Below are 17,524 nucleotides of genomic sequence, written 5' to 3' on the forward strand. Positions count from 1 at the left end.
AAGTCCTAAAACATAACATGAAATAAATACCACAACATGGTTAATATATGAACCACAATATGGTTAATATATGAACTAGATGAAATTACAGGGCTTAACTCCATGACTTGTGCCTTTTCATCCTGAATTTCTGGATGTTCTGAACTACAATTCAGCACATCAATCAACCTGCCAGTTGTTACAGTTCATTTACTAATTTTTGGGAACTATATGGGCGTTATTTTAATCAATATAGCAATAACAAAATGACCTCCCTGATTACAGTACACAGGGATGAGTTTATGCTGTTTAATTTTAAAGTCATCAGTAACACCTTCTGTCTCAAAAGAAACAGGCACTGAGCTGAACTTATCTGTAAGTTTTAGTGGATTCAAGCTGGTGAAACACCAAGTTTGATAATTATGATTCTGCTGCATTTTTCTCATGAATTTCCCCTTAAAGTGTGTGGAACAGTACTCACAGAAGTGAGTTCTGAAGAGGCCACCCAGATGACATCAACCAGGAGGAGAATGACAATTCCTAGAGCCATTCGCCTGCGCTGGGCAGATGAGCTGCTCTGGGAGCTCATCCGGTTCATGATAAAAACCCACACCATTTGGAACCTGGGCAGAGGGGACAGAAATAACACACAGAAGGTTACAGTGGCACACAAAAAAAAAAAATAAACACTGGGGGCAACTGTTTCATACATATAAACAGGATCTGATATGCAAGGACACATATAGCTGTGTTGTTAAAAAGCAGATCTTCGACAGATCCAGCAGGAAATTTTCAGAGATATTAGGGACAATTAGAAAGTAAATTTTAATTTTGCAAAAATTTATCAACTGCTTTAGGAATGAAGTAAAAAAAAAATAGGTAAAACATAATTTGCAATTTACACTACAAGTTTTGCAAACAGTATAAATTAGATTTATGTGTTGTGACAAATGTCAGAAACGTGTTTAAACTTAGAGGCATTCAACAAATATTTCAGAAGACGTAGGAAAACATTTGAGTAAATTATAAACTCTTACAACAAGAGGTAATTCAAGAAAAAAATAGAATAATTAATTGTAAACTTTAAAAAGTAGACTACACATGTAATTGCATTAAAAATATATAGCTATTTGGTAATTTATGAAATACAGGCATGAACCAATCCTAGTGAAAATCTATCAAAAATTCATTAATGCTGCTGCAAAGGAATTCAGATTTGTGACATAGCTTTACAGCTGCCCTAAATTTATTAAAGGCCTAGTTTAGGAAAACTTTCAATTATATTACTAAAAAGCTTCAAATACAATTGACAAAGACCGATGACTCATTTTTGTACTAGAGTCCTTTACAAACTCTCTAAGGAATATCAGCCAAACATGTATGTGGTATTTCTATCATTAACATTCACTTATTTATGTATATAGTTTAAGAACCAATTTATGAAGAGTTCATTAACTACAGATGGCACAGCATGCCATAAACTCAAACACCATCTCTGAGAGAACTGCTTAAGGAACTGCAATCTAAGTCATCTTTAGAGAGCAGCTTCAAACTTTCACAGAAAATAGAGGTCAGCTGCTTTGCTAATATGGTTTGATAAATTTTAACTGAGCTTTGTTTCTTCCACATGTGTCAACATACAAATACTTGCTTTCTTTTCATTATTTACAAATTATTTATGAAAGAGGCAGTGCAACAATGTCCTCAGTGAGTGAGGAAGGTATATTATTTTTTTCCAGAACAGCCTCAGATTAAGGATTTAAGTGCCCAGATATGCACAAGCACATTGGAGATCACAGCATAGTTTTTTGCATTGACTCATATTCTATACAGTCTCTGCCATGTTCAAATCTTGACATTTTTTTCCTCCATTTCTCAAAGGGTCTCTTTCAAAATGAAAATGAACAGGCAGAGTTCCTGAAGTATAATTATACCACTAGATCTATGCCGATATATTCCATGTGTGGGCATCAGTTCTGGATAATTACTCTGCTTTTCTGATAAACTGGTGGGACTGACAAAAGAAAGCAGAAATCTGTAAGTAGAGAGAGGCAAAGTTATGAAAGACTCAGCAAGGAATTATAGTTTCTACTTGATACAGAATAATGGAGAAACTATTTGTTCTCAAAGAGAGAGCAAATAAATGTATTATCTTAAACCTGAAGAAACTAACATAAAGGTTTTCAAGCTTGAAAGCTTATAAAGGTTTTTTCAGTTTTTAGGAATGGTTTAACAAACACTACATATTATACTCTACAAACTTTGCCTTTATTCATTTTAGACTAATAGCCTACAAGCCATTACATGAAGTTATATATAACCTAAAAATTGCTTGTGTGTTTGCATAATATGCAGCTAATGTGGAAACTGAGAATAGAAGAGCTCAAAGAAGCTGGAAGGAAGAAATCTCATTCCTGTCAGGCTAGAGCACAACTCATGGACAGTGGGAAATGATCCTGGAAACAGAAAGCACTGCAGCCTTGCATGAGCCCTGTGCTGCAGGCAGGAGGGGAGAGGCAGCTGGGGAGCCAGGAGGGAACGGCCCAGCGTGACCAACTGGACATCTCCACATCAGATGTTCCCTCACACCTCCAGCTCTGCTGCTCTCACCACAGGCTGCTTCAAAGCACACTCTGTGAACAGAGATCATGCACAGACAACATTCACATTCTGCAGCTGTTTCATCTTGTGCTCAGCTTGTCTACCTTAGGCTTGAACAAATCCCTTTAAAATCCTTCAACAGGAGCAAAGTAAAGGATGATGGAACATCAGCACTTCTTAGATAAGAGGTTACACACAAAGTTATTCAGAGTCTATGCATATTTTACACCCTTTCTTCTGTAACTTTGCTAAGTAGATGCTAAAATTCTAAATAAAGAGCCCATAATTATGCCTTGGAAGTTGGAATTTTTTTTTATGTTGCAGTAAGAGCAGCTATTACTTCTCATCTGACTACCAAGTAGCTGTTTAACATTTCTGTGTGCCTAATATAGCCTTTGCTCAATCCTTCCCTAACAAGGCAAAAAGCTTCACAAGAAAAGGTGACTATGAAGTGCAGCACCATCACCTTCAAGCTAAGAGTTGACTAAAAAAGTTACCAAGCAGCAATACTAAAATGCCTGTAAAATTCAGCAGAAATTCAAAAGCCTACTGAAACCTAAATAATAAGTTTTAGACAGAATTAAAACCCTGTAAAACATCACACAAAATGCAAAAATGCAAAGCCAGATTGAAACTACTGTTTTGAGAAGTTTTAGACAGACACATTGTCCCACTTATTAACAGTACTCAATAACTTGCTATGAAATTCAATTCCACACTTTTATGTTTGGCTTCTGTACATTGAGGGTAATATGCTCTGATAGAAAGGAACACACAAGAACAAGACTTTTCTCACATTACCTTCCACAATAACTGTAAAAAAGAAACAAAAGTGGTGACTAACAAACTTCACACTTCATGTCAAAGTGAAGAGAGTCTCCTACAAAAAACCCAAAAAAAGCAAAGTGTGAAACATCATGTGCACAGGTTTATTAAGCATTTATCTTTGCAAAATACTGTCTAAAATTTCAAGTTCTACAAGTTCTTCTGCAGCTCAAGCCCTAAGTGTTGGGGACATACAGATCTAGAACCTTAAGAACAGGTCTATATAAAAAATGTTAGTAGGGCAGCCCTGAATTGCAAGAAAACAGGATCCTTACCTACTTTTGATATTACAAAGAACACAATCCCTTCCTTGTTAATTGACTATAGGAGGTTCACAGGAACAAGAACCTGATGATGTTAAATTCTGATTTTCTAAGCTATGCAGAGAAAGGCACTGTTTCTCCAGTGCACATTCCTAAGCAAAGAATTTAAACATTAGAACTAAGAAGGTAATGGAAGAACATACAGGCTTGTTTGCCTTCAAATAATCTAGGAAGATAAAGCACCTCCATGTTATGTCTTGTGAAAGCCCAGTATCTTTCCTTCCTTAAATGGACACAGCATTATTATTGCACTAAAACAAAACACCATCTTACATAAAATTTATTTATCATTTTTAAACTCAGAGCCTATAAGCTCATTCAATAAAATCCATTGTTATATAGGAAAAGACACATTATACAAAATAGAGCCATAAGTTCAATTGCATGAAAGTGTTGGAATTTTTATTATTATTAATATTACTATTATTATTAATGTGAAATGTTGCTAAGCTCTGTTTTAGGGTCAACAGGAGTCACACACTATGCTAAGGAGTCTCAAATTAGTGTCCCCAACAGAAGTGGCAGGAAGGGCAGAATTAAATGCTTACCCAAAATTAGCTTTTGATCACCTGTCAAGCATGGCTGAGAGTTTGTAAAGTGTTAACAGGGAGCAACAGCTAAATTTGTGCTTTTCACCTTTTTGATTAAGAGGTAACTCATTAGCAGGGACCCCACAAGCCCCCACTGAACTCAACATTTACACACAGCAAGTTCAAACCTTTTCCACAGTTTACCAAATGATCACAACTGCTTAAAAAGACCCAACAAACTGGAAGATGCATTTTTTAAAACAAAAGTATGTGATTATCCATCTTCTATTTCACAAAGACAATGCTCACTGTAGATCCTGCACAGCAAGGCAATTAATCACAAAATCACAGAGTATTTTGAGTTGGAAGGGACCCACAAGGATCACAAAGTCCAACTCTTAAATGAATGTCCCAGGGACTGAAGCCACAACCTTGGCATTATTATTGTAGGGCTTTACCCTCACAGAACATTTAATTTATCAAGTGCAAAAAGTTATGATAAATGTAAGCCACCAGAAGACAGACACTGCAATAAAATTATGGTTTAAAAATAAATATCATTTTCTACTCTATTCATAGAGCAGAAACTTAAGCATGTTTGCCCTTTGTTTCCATTATTAGGAAATAATATGCTTTCCACATGGTGTAACTTTAAACACACCAGCTCTAATCTGACATTTAAAGAAATATTCATTTAAAATACTTTCCTTAATATCATTACAATTTTCAGCAAACAGCACTGAGACCTTGTAAAGTCTCCTTTTTAAAATTTATTTACCATTCCAACAGTCTTAGAGTTGGTGCTGTCATCTTGCAGAACCATTTTTCAGCCAGTCACATGAAGATCTTCTGAAAAACAAACATTAAAAATGTTCTTGTCATGACACTGTGCTTTGATTTTAGATCATGTAAGAAGAGCCACCACTTCAATTTATGATATCAAAATGATATAAAAAGCAGTTTCACTGTGTAGTCTACAGTGCATGTTCACAGAGCTGACTGCACTGAAGCCAAGAGGCCCAGCAGCCTGTGCAACTCTCCTGAACATGCAACAAACAGCTTCTGAGGGCAGGAAATAAAACTGCACCATTGATACTTCATGTGCAAGCTTATTGGGACAGCATCAAATGTTTCTTTGTGCAGATGATTTCCACATTACAAGCTCCACCCAAGAAGAGAAAATCACATGAAATCCTCAAACTTTTACTGCACTGACAATAAGGGAAGAGAACATTATAGGCCAAAGAATTGCCAAATCATTGCAAAACAGAAGTACTGCTGTTCTGGCTGTTCCAGGAGGAAAACACACAGCTTGTCTCTCCCCTCTACCACCAAAAAATAGAAAAAAAAAGAACATAGCAAGAATGCCAAAAGACATAGAACAGCATCTCAGTCACAAGCCATGGTGCAAGCAAGTCAACTGGAAATTCTTCCTTGTATTTACTCAAGATTATTTCATATACAATTTGAAAGACAACATATCAAGATAAGGCTTGCAGGCAAAATAAATGGGTTTAGTTTTTCCAGTTATACCAGCTGCTCCAACAATACAAGTTCTAGGATACAACCTCCTCCCCCTTTTAACATGTTCTGTCATCATGTCTTGTTTCATATTGGATTGTTCTTGAGATAAGAGAAACAGAGACACTGCTTTCACTTTAACAAGAAAAAAAAAAAAAAAAAAAAAAAACCAAAACTGAAAGTAAAATTATTTACATTTATATGTCAAAATCTGTAAGCCTACATTAAAGCAACATTAATCTAACATAATTCTGACATCTACTCAACCTCCAAAAGGTACCATGAGGTGAGAGCAAAGGCAAGAATATTCAGAAGAGATGGAAAAGTGAGCCTTATGCAACATGACTATTACATTCACTGCAGCCCTGTCACCTTTACTCAAAGAAAGTTTCCTGTAGGATCTTAAAATACAGCAAAGCAAAAGATCTAAAAAAGCATCCAAGTTTTCCATACCAGTACTGAGTTCTGCAAGTAGAGATCACTGCTCCCATCTGCATAGGAAGTTACTCAAAGTCTGCACAGAAAATACATTAATTTTATTATTAAAATAAGAGAATTTAGCTTAATCAGAGGTATGTTTTAGGAATCTGTTGGTATGTAACAGTCATGCTGTCAAACTGCCATGGCACAGCTGGATATGGCTATTTGAGGAATAAAAAGAACAAAAATGTTTGAATGTTTTCATGAATGAAATGAAAGCTTCCTTTCAGCAGTTAGTCAAAATTCATGAAACAATGCTTCAAACAAATTTTCCTATACAGAACTAGTAGTGCAGGATATTAATCTGTTTTATACCTCAGAGTCCTTACCTGCCTATCCAAGCACTCAGCTCTCAGTAACTCCTGCAGCACCCCCTGCAAGGCTGTGATCTTTAAAGTTTGACTGAATGAGTTGGAAACACCCCAGTTTCAGGTCAGCAGAGTGAAGTCTGACAAGCAGAACACACACTGATCTCCTTGTTATTCTTGTCCAGCAACATTAGGAGAAAAACCTCCATGTCAAGCTGCCAAGGCCTCTCTAAGCTTCATCACGTACAGAGCAATCCCAGCCACCAGCAGCTCCACATTTAACATCAGCTAAGGATTACAAATGACATCCATTTCACATGCTGCAGATCTAATCTGGTCTAGTGCAAGGACTAAACATATCGTGCTTTGTCACAGGATATACAGACACAGATTCCTGATAAGAACCAGCAGGGCAGCTTGCAGAGAGACACCCTGGCAGCTGGAAGCCGAGCCTTCCAGGCAAGGAAGAAATAATCCACGAAATCACTGCACTTGGAGTGAACAGGGGGCTCCTTCCTGCCCACAGATATCTTTGGGGAAAAGCAGCAGGAACAAAGAGAAGGAAATGAGTAAGTCTTCTTAATGCACTCAGAGAAAAGTGAATGCCTAAGAGGAAAGATATATGGCTCAAGCCCTGGGGACCTCGGGGGAGGAAGAGCGACCAGAAACTCACAAGTAGAACACTGGAAATTGTAGGGGAAAAGGAAAGGGAGCTGCAGCCCATGCAGGAGAAGCATGTGCCCCTCACAGCCCCAGCCAGGCAGGACAGCGGTGCCAGCTCAGAATCACTGAATTAATTCGGTTGGAAAAGAGCTCTGAGATCATCGAATCCAACCCATGACCAAACACCACCCTGCCAACCAGACCGTGGCAAAGGCTTTCCTTACACACCTCCAGGGATGGCAACTCCACCATCTCCCCGGGCAGCCCATTCCATTGTTTAATCAACCTTCTGTACAGAAATTCTTCCCAATATCCAACCTGACCCTCCCCTGGCGCAGTTTAACACCGTGTGTGTGCTCTTGTCCCGTCACTGCTGCCTGGGAGCTCGACCCCCGCCCGGCTCCTGTCAGGGAGCTGCGCAGAGCCACAAGGTCTCCTCAAAGCCTCCTTTACCCCGGGCTAAACTCCCCAGCTCCCTCTGACACCGCTTACAGGAGCTGTGCTCCACACCCTCAGCCGCTCCGCTGCCCTTCCCCGGACACGCTCCAGCGCCTGGGAGCCTTTCCTGGAGCGAGCGCTCGGAGCGGGGCACGGCGGCCGAGGCGGTGCCGAGCCCAGGGCCACGGTCACTGCCCCGGGGGCTCTGCCCGCCCTGCCGCGGGTACGGGCTCGCTCGGGGGACAGCGGAACCCTCCACACCCCCAGCCCGCCCAGGGCAGCTCCCCCGGGCCGGGGAGCGGAGAGCGCGTTCCGCACAGCGCTGTCACGGGCGGCCGAGGCCGAGGGCCGGCGGGACGCGGGGCACTCGCACACCCCCGGCCCCCCGCCCGCACGAAGGGACAAAGTTCCCTCCCGGGCCCGGCCCCGCTCAGCCCTGAGGGGCCTCTCGGCCGCGGCACCCCCGGCAGCAGCGGAACCCGCTCGTTCCGGCCCGGTTCCCGTCCCGGCCCAGCTCCCGGTACCTGAGGCCGCGCCGGGCCCGGCGCCCACCGCGCTCCGTCCGGCGGCGGCACCGCCCGCCCGCGCCGGACACCCGCAATCCATCCCCGAGCCCGCGAGCGACCGCCCCGCCCTCCCCGCCCGCGGGCCGGCCCCATCGACCCGCTCGGCCAGCAGCTCCACAGCCCTGCCCTGCTACCCGCCCCCCGCCCGGTGCGGGAGGGGCGGCGGGGGAGAGCGGCAGCGGCAAGGGCGGCCCAGACAGCCCTGTCCGCATCCCCGTCCCTGCCGTCATCCACGTCCCTGTCCCCAGCACCGTCACCATCCACATCCCTGTCCCCAACACCGTCCCACCGTCACCATCATCATCTACATCCCTGTCCCCACCATCATCATCACCATCCCCGTCCACATCCCTGTCCCCACCACAGTCACCATCTCCGTCTCCGTCTCCATCCCCATGCATATCCCTGTCCCCATCACTGTCGCCATCACCATCCCTAAACCCATCCCTATGCCCGTCCTCATCCCTATCTCTGTCCCTGTCCCCATTCTGATCCCTGTCCCCATTCCCATCTGCATCCCCATCCCCGTACCCATTGCCATCACCGGCCCCACTCCTATCAGCGTTCCCTTCACCGCCCCCATCCCCATCTCCATCTCAGGCCAAATCGCTTCCCCCTTCCTTGTCCTCATCTCTATCCCCGTGTCCATCCCGTTCCCATCCCCATGTCCATCCTGTTCTCATCCCCGTGTCCATCCCGTGTCCATCCCCATTCCCATCCTCATCTCCATCCTGTGTCCATCCCCGTTCCCATCCCCGTGTCCATCTCGTGTCCATCCCGTGTCCATCCCCATTCCCATCCCATTCCCATCCTGTTCCCATCCCCATGTCCATCCCATGTCCATGCCCATTCCCATCCCCGTGTCCATCCCGTGTCCATGCCCATTCCCATCCCATTCCCATCCTGTTCCCATCCCCATGTCCATCCCCGTTCCCATCCTGTGTCCATCCTGTGTCCCACCGGGCAGCCCTGCTCTGGGCACAGACATTTATATAGCCTCTTCCAAAACTTTAAGATAAGCGAGTTAAAAAAAAAACCAAAAAAACCAAAAACATCCACAAATACCCCCAAAAAACTAAAATATGGAGGAAGAGAGAAGGCAGAGGAAGAGAGCACGGAGTGAAGAACTAGAGATGGAGAAGTGGAAATGGAGCTTGAAACTAGTCTGTCAAAAAAAACTAAAAAAGGGGAAGAAGCAAAACCAAAGTGTGCAAGACCCTTGAGAAATGTCCTAAAATGCAGTGAGGTGGTGGAATCTTAGTTTCATGGTTACCATAATCTTTACACTCTGTGATACAAAATCTCACAGGACTTGAAAGTAGTGGCAACTATTAAATTTTTGCTTCACTATCAACACACTTTTAAGAGCATAAAAAAGTGATATTGTGTAGACATGCAAGCTAAATTAAAGCAAAATTTCAAGATGTATATGTTAGTGACTAACAAGCTGCAAAAGGAAATGCTAGGCAAAGTCTATCAAAAGTATTGAATTAAATAAATAGGCTTAGATGAAATTGCAAAATCAGATTCTGGTTCTGTTTCATTTGGTTTAGTAGTCAATGTTAGCATTCTGTAGTCAGTGTTGATTACTATTTAAGAATTAAGCTCACAGTACCAACCTAAAGATAACTAGGTGTATGTCACATCTTACAGATTATTCAGTATTCACCTGCTAAGAGAAATAAAGCTTTTGGGAAAATTTAGCTATTACATATTTTGGAAATTTTATAGCAAAAACTGTTAGGAAACAATAGTAACCAATGTATATACATGAATTAAAAGGTGTTTAATAATTATTAGGTGATATATATAATATAGATGTGAAGTTATTTTAAATGCTACTCACACTTACAAACTGTTGAAATCAAATACGATATTTCACCCTTCCTATAGGTTAGTGATTGAAAAATCCATTCCCTCTCATATAAAAATGTGATAGCTTATCATCATTTTTCTGGGTGAGTTTTGCTGTTGGGCTTGAGCTATTCCCTGTAGATAAACAGAAGTTACTTCTTAAAAAAAAAAAAAGAAACACACACACACACACAAAAAAAAACACCCAACAACAAAAAACCAACAAACTCAAACTTGAAGAACTTTTAGTGTGGAACTGGTTTGGGCTTTTTTTGTGAGCCTGAATTTCGTAATCCAGCTTTTTTTTAATTTGCATACAGTAGCACTAAGAGACATCCAACAAGTTTGATGCCCCATGAAAATGGTTTTTAGAAGTAGTAAGATACAATCCCTACCCTAAAGCATTTATAGCATAAATGGCACAAGGACATGCAGCGAATTATACTTTTGGTTCAATCTGTCCTTTTTTTAATGTACTCTGAGTGTACATTGTAAATAAAGTATTGATTTGTTCTTCTGGCCTCACTATCAATATTGGACAAAAGGAAATTGCCAAAATATGCAGCATGGTGCTTTTACATGAAATTGTGACTTTACAACTGTCTAAAGAGATTTTAGGTAAACTGAATTTCTTAGACAAAGCTTCAGGAAAACAGCAGTCCTCCTGATGATGCATTCTGTGGAATCCAGAGGAGTTGAAAAATAAATACAATGTAACAGAAAAAACGTGTGCGCATCTCACAGCCTCTAATTTTCTTGGCTCTAGCAGGTCTTTGTTTAGTATTTATACAGAGACTCAGTAAACTTACACAGCTTACTCAAGGTCAGTCAGTTCATCAGCAGCAAAACCTGAAGAGAAAAGCAGAGTTATGACTACAGCACTGTGACAGAGAAACTGCATGTAATGCTTTCCTATATCTAATAATGCCTTTACTAAATAATATATTGGAAAATACTATACATAATTTATATTAAAATGGGGTGAATGTTTTTTATTTTAAAAAATCCCTGCTGCATTTGAACAGGGAGAATAAACAAGGCAGCAGGGAAGGTTGAGATTCCCAGGCTCTTCTATATTACCTGATTAAGAGAAAAAACTTGGTTTGCTGCCCCTGGAAAATGCTTTCCCACCATGATCCCCACTAGTGATGACAAAATATCTGTGATATGCAGATTTTCTCTCTTTTTATGCTTTAGTCTCCTTTGACAGTGGAAAGCACATGAAATCCCACCTGAATTAAGAGCAGCTCTCTGGCTGTAGCTCCATGTTGCCTCTCATGTGTATCAGTTTTCTTCTTCAGGAGGCAATGCAGCAGCTTGCACCTCAATATGGCAGCACAGTTAAATCCACCTTGTTCAGCTTCTGATTTGAAGCATTTTGACTGGGGCAGGCAAACAGGAAGGCACTGCTGTCCTTCAGGTGGAGTGCCAAGAATTCTTCATCACAGCATGAAGCACTTACACTGTGGTTCCTGGGGAATTTTGAGAGGAACAGGTCAAAATTGTCAAAAGCCCAAAAGTTTGTAGTTATTACACTTAAAATATCACAGGACTTCTGTATTTTTAGCTCTTGATTAAGTAATTTGCTTCCTATTGTAAAATTCATATGATGATCTTGTGTCTTCTCTGAAAGAAACTATTATGAGAATGATTTGTCTTTTGTTTTTACTGAGCCCTTTTCAGGAACTAGATTTGAGTAAACACATGTAATAAAACAATATGTATCTTGAAAGTGTACACATACTGCATATTTATTTTTCTTGCTGTGAATATTTTAGTTACATGCACGGCATTTTTGTAGGCAAAGAAAATTCTATTTCCCAGCATCACTGTAATATTTTCATAAGATGAAACATCCACAAAACATGCAAAGCTTCTAAATTGCACTTATCAAGAAAATTTGAATTTAGTTTCTGCTCACATATGTTCTACTTACAAGAACATAAAAGTTGATTTGGAAGAAATAGATCAGATCCCAAGAAAGAAATTTAATACTCTGTTGGTCTCATAACAGAGCTCTACAAAGGAATTGAATCTACTTATTTTAGAGAAATACCTCCATCAAAAGGATTTGGAACAGATCTTTGATGAACAAAATGTCCATGTTGATGAACAAGGCAAAGCAGCAGAAGAAACTGTATTAAAAATTCAAAGTGACAAAGTCAGTTTTGATCAACTTCTCCTTAGGGAAAGGACACAGTTGGAGTGTTCAGGAGTAGACTCAGTGTAGGATGCAGACACTGAGGTGTTCCCCTGTCCTGTTGGGTTAGACCAAAAGTCCATCTAACTCAGAATCCCCCATGTTTCATAATGGATGCCTGGGGAAAATGGTGTTGGAAACAAGGATTTGTTTCCATGGCACAACCTTTTAGGTTTTCCAAACAAATGGGGACCAGCATCCTTATCTGGAAGGATGTATTCAGCCAATTCATTTAATAGCTCTGATGGACCCATGAATTTGGCTAATCCCTTTTGTGAACCCAGTAACACCAGAGCTGTTATGATTTTACTGAGGCAGTCTTGTGACATAACAGAAAATGTTTTGTTTTGCTTGGCTTTACACCTCTGGATAATAAATTTGTCATACAACTTGTAATCCTTGTTCCATTTCACCTTTTTTGCATTATTTGAGTTTTAACTGCCTTATATTTGTCCTCAGATGTCTTTGAGGTGTTCTCTCATCCTAAGTCCAGCTTTGCAAGAAGCCTCTTGTGACTGAGGAAGTGATTTTATTGCTCAATTATCCCCACTGCCTTCCTCTCCTTCTGGTCCAATTCTTGAGAGGCTGAAATGGAAACATTCATATGAATACATGAAATATAGTTAGACTGTTAAAGTTACGATTTCCAATCTGTTTTAAGTCCCTTTTTGTGTATTTACAAACATTTTGTGGTTTTGACCTTGCTGAGCTGTTACATGGCTGTTTGCTTAATGTTTTACCTGATGACCATGTCTAAGAAATCTTAGTGCTTAAAAATGTATTATTTTGAATAAAATCTATGCTGATAACTATGAGAACTGGTACTTACAGGAAAAATGTTACTCTGCAGATGTAATAGAAAAAAAAAACACAAATATTTTTGTCATTTTTTATCAACCATTACTTTTAACAACTGTGAACTCTGGAAAATTAATTGGAACTGAGAGCTTTTTCTGCTTCCTACTGAACATTACTTGCAAATATTAGCTAGTAATAAAATTACAGATGAGTAAAACAACTCGTTTGGGGAACTTGCCATCACTTACTTCAGTCTCTTTACTCTGCTGATTTATAACAGGAAAGAAAACAGGAAGCTTAATTGGCAATGGGATTTCCCAGACTGAAAATTATTAAATTGCTATCACTCAATTATTTTCGGTAGATGAGTTGTGATCATTAATTGTTATAAAAAGGACAATTTAAAAAACCATTTGCAAGCCCATTCAAGCAAACCAAAAAGTAAATGGAAAGTAAACCTTTTGGAAGTGTTCTGAATTACTGAATTAGCATGCCATTGAGAGAAATCATATGTAGGAGTGGATTGCACGTGTAATGTTCATGCATGTTGACAACCAGAGAGCCATTTGAACACCAGGGCTGGCAGAAATGCATGTGTGAGCATGAATACCTGCCCTGCTGGAGATGTGAGCCAAAAACACCAAACAGGCCTTAACAAAGAGCCAAAAGTGAGTTTTATTTACACTGAATATCCCCATGAAAGCAACTCTTCTAAAGGGCAAGTCAAGCAGTTCTCTCAGCTCAAGTCCAACCAGATGGAGCTGCTGATAATGTGACCCCGCATGTTCAGAACATAGAACAGATTTTTACATTTGTGCTTCTGCACATTCCTGGGTGAATAATCACAATGATTCAGGGAGGCACATTGCAACATAAGGTGGTATTCAAAGGGAATGGAAGCATTGCCCAATATGGCAACAGGGAACTGATCCCTTGCTGGGAATGCAGAATGCTCCAGAGAGGGCAGGGGTTCTCCTGGGAAGGGCCTGAAGCAAAGGAATCAATGTCCCACGTGGATTAGCAAGGGAGACCTCCTGTGTATATGTGGGTTCTGTAGAGAGAGCCCACAAATGGATTAAACTGGAAGCTGCTCTGCAGGGAAACACAGGAGGGAGAGTTTTGTTTTTTACATCTTCTAATTTTAACACCACTGGTCTTCTCAGTGCAGATGTGTCGCAGACATCTTTTTGTGAAAATCCTTTCTTAGGATTTTTCCTGCTGAAGCTGAGAAGTTTCAGCAACAAAATGTAAACAATGATTATCTGCTGCTGTGGAATGCAACAGGTCCATCTGTCATTGGCCCATCTTGGTGTTTATAATTAATGGCCAATCAAGATGGAGTTATCTTGGACAGAGTCTGAGAGAGCTGCTTTTTGTCATCATTCTTTTCTTTTCTATTCTTAGCTAGCCTTCTGAGGAAACCTTTCCTTCTATTTCTTTCTAGTATAGTTATAATGTAAAATATATATATATATATACACATATATAATAAAGTAATAAATCAAGCCTTCTGAACATGGAGTCAACATTCTTGTCTCTTCCCTCATCCAAGAACTTCTGTGAACACTGTCACACAGATGCTCTTAAACTGCACCAAAAATGAAATTTTATCAGGTGAGGAATTGCATGGGCAGAGCTACTGGTTTGGGGCCTTGCTGGTACATTATTTTTAGACCAAAAGGTTTCAAAGTGTATTGTTCATAAAGGTCAAGTGTGTTGGCTTGTTAGGATGGCACACCAAACTGAGCAGGCGTGTAGTGCTGCAAATAGAGATTTTAATGCCCCTATTCTCACAGTAAGGACTAACATAATTAATATAATCTGTTTGTCTAGAAGATTTTGCCCAATTTACATATTCATTAGCATAATTTACCAGAGTGATTGCTTTTAATACTGTTTTTTAAAGCAGCAGAGTGAGAGAAACACTTTGATACAATGTGTTAGTTTTGATATATTTTTGATACTGGACCTGTGAAGCTCACATCATTAAAAATTGGCTGTGGCCTTCTTCAAAGACATCCACATGATCCTTACAGTGTCAGACACAGCACTGCAGAGCTGCAAAACAGCTTTTATACTTTTTTGTGATTCATTAAGGTATTATTTCAGGAAAGTTTCCTACGGTCTTTGAGCAGGACAAGCAATTTTACAGAAATGAGTTAACAGTTTCTCTGTATACTACCAAACAGAAACAATAAACCCTGTGTGGAGGCACTCAGCATTCAGAAATAGTGCTTTGAAATTGTTTCCATTTCGTATGCAAGAAGCATTGTCACTAGAAATAGATTGAGTTATACACTTATCGAAGAACAGAGTATTTTTAAAGTGTTCCACTGCTGACTAACTTAAGTGGCATTGTATATTGTTTCTAAATAAATCATACATCCTAATAAGAAACTTGGACTGCAGATAGCTGTGATAATTGAAAAAGATGCTGCACGAGCTGTTCATTGCCTTCCCCCAGCTCTGGTGGAGGGAACGTTCCCTGTTCTGTGAGAGAACATTCCCCATCCTGCTAGAAAGAAGGCAGCCAAGTAATTTAACCCATCAGAAAGAGTATTTTTAGTTCTGTTCCATTTTGTCTAGAGACAATTGGAGAGTGCTCATCCATGCTTCTCTGATAGAACTGTGGATGCTATAATATCCAGATGACTGATCCCTTATATTCAAGCAGCACCCTGCTACATCCAGAGAAGGACACCTGTCCATGTGAGTTCCAAATTCTCCTCCTAGCCCTCCTCTCCTCCCTGCATTATCCTAAAGTAAATACAATAAGAGTAAAGTGGCACAATGACCATAGATGTGATGTAAAGACCTTATCACATCTATTGTCTTCTGAAAGCTAATCTGAGGAGTCAACAGTTTGGGTCAGCTGAAGAGAATATGTTTTTATCAAAAGTCACACACCAAGGAGAAATCCAAACACATAAAATATGAGGGTTTCTAAACAATCCTCTTATGAAAAGCCATTTAGAATGAGAGGTCAAATATTAGCAGCCAAACCCTCTCAAAAGTTGATAAGTAACAGTGAAAGCCAGAAAAATGTCTCAGAACAGAAACCCATTTGTTTACCTGTCACACATTCAATTATTTGCAGTTTCAAGTGGGTGGGTAGCAAAAAAAACTCCCATGGTGCCACTGCACTCTCTGATTCTTCGTGCTACTTCTTTTGTGAAATGACCCATTAGGTTCACCTTGATCCTCTTTTCCAATCCAGTTTTCCTTGCTCTGGTACTTGGCACTGTTTTAAGGCTCAGTTTTGCCTCCGTGGACTTCTGTGCTCTGCTGAAAAGCTCACATAACACTTAAACACCTGCTAAACTGCAAACTGGTGACATATTGGTTTTATTGAAAAAAAAAAAAAAAGGACCACTAAATTAAAAATGGTGATTTTACATAAATTTTCGAGTTATCATGGCTTTTACTCAAATTAATGTTCATGACACAATGAGAGTGGAAGCTGATGCAGGTCAGGCATACACAGCTGTGATTGATTCAGGTTCTCAGTTCAGTTGAAGTGCATAAGTCACATGAAAAAGGCAGCATCCACATTTCTTCTAGCCAAGGAAGTAAATAGGTGCAACAGAGAACACATAATAATGTTTCAATTACACAAGGAAGCCCAGATTTTCTGATCATGGATAAACTATGCACTGCTACTCCTCGGCTCCAGGTGTGTCTGTGTGGAGCCTGTGCAGTACAGGTGCAACTCCAGGACAGAGGTTTGTGCTCTGCTTTTCAGTTGGAGGGATTCTGCTGCCATCCTTCTGCCAGTTCACTTTCAGTGGCAATATAAGGATTAAGAAGTTATGAGAAAGAACAGAATAACAGCATGCAGATAGCTAATTTTGAATGGAAAAGCAAGCTGTAAATAGGAATGCAGTTTCCCTCAACTTTTGCAGATTTTGCCTCAGCCCAGACCATCAAGTTCTTAAGACATCATATTTTCATCAAATTCTTTTTCTAGATTTGTCTTTTGATACACAATTTACTGTTAGTCCTACCAAATAAAATGGGTAATAGTGGTGTTACCATCACAATAGTCCAAGGACATAAAAAGGCCCTGATTTATAAGTTTCTCTATTCCTTACACACCTTGTTTTAGTGTACCAAGAATTACAGCTGGGCTTTTTCCCATCCTTCATTTAGAAAAAATATGGACTAATTATATTTTGAAAGTTAATGGTTTTAGTGTATCTACATTGAACTCTTGGCGAGCAGCCACATCAAATGAGTTCTTGGTAATTTGCCATGACTTCACCATGTGCAGCTCCATGAAATTACATGCCTCCCATATGGCTGTTGCTATAGCTATGCCAAAATCAACCAATTACACTGTAATCTTGCTTGTGGCCCTTCTTGGAGGAAATCTACACACATCCTTTATCTGGGTAGATAAAATGTTTTGGGTATTTTTAGTTCTCTGTAGCATTCTCTC

At 40.2% G+C, this 17,524-nt stretch overlaps 1 protein-coding gene across 5 annotated transcripts in view; it reads right to left on the bottom strand.

Annotated features, from left to right (window-relative positions):
- The window catches only part of SLC35F5 (solute carrier family 35 member F5), a 32,796-nt gene extending 21,880 nt beyond the window's left edge, over positions 1-10,916 (bottom strand). Inside the window, exons 1-5 of one of the 5 annotated variants that reach the window (XM_064718051.1) lie at positions 10,898-10,916; positions 6,233-6,293; positions 5,037-5,107; positions 3,382-3,460; positions 461-602 (exon numbers count right to left, since the gene is read on the bottom strand). In XM_064718051.1, coding sequence (XP_064574121.1) covers positions 461-595 — 135 coding nt within the window. In that variant the 5' untranslated portion in view covers positions 596-602; positions 3,382-3,460; positions 5,037-5,107; positions 6,233-6,293; positions 10,898-10,916. Of the gene's footprint in view, positions 1-460; positions 603-3,381; positions 3,461-5,036; positions 5,108-6,232; positions 6,294-6,588; positions 6,602-8,192; positions 8,226-10,897 lie in introns of those variants that run through there. The other 4 variants (XM_064718050.1, XM_064718052.1, XM_064718054.1 and 1 more) reach the window with 4 other exon arrangements.
- Between the last annotated feature and the right edge of the window lie 6,608 nt (positions 10,917-17,524).

Source organism: Zonotrichia leucophrys, chromosome 7, assembly GCF_028769735.1.
Source record: "Zonotrichia leucophrys gambelii isolate GWCS_2022_RI chromosome 7, RI_Zleu_2.0, whole genome shotgun sequence".
NCBI lineage: Eukaryota > Metazoa > Chordata > Aves > Passeriformes > Passerellidae > Zonotrichia > Zonotrichia leucophrys.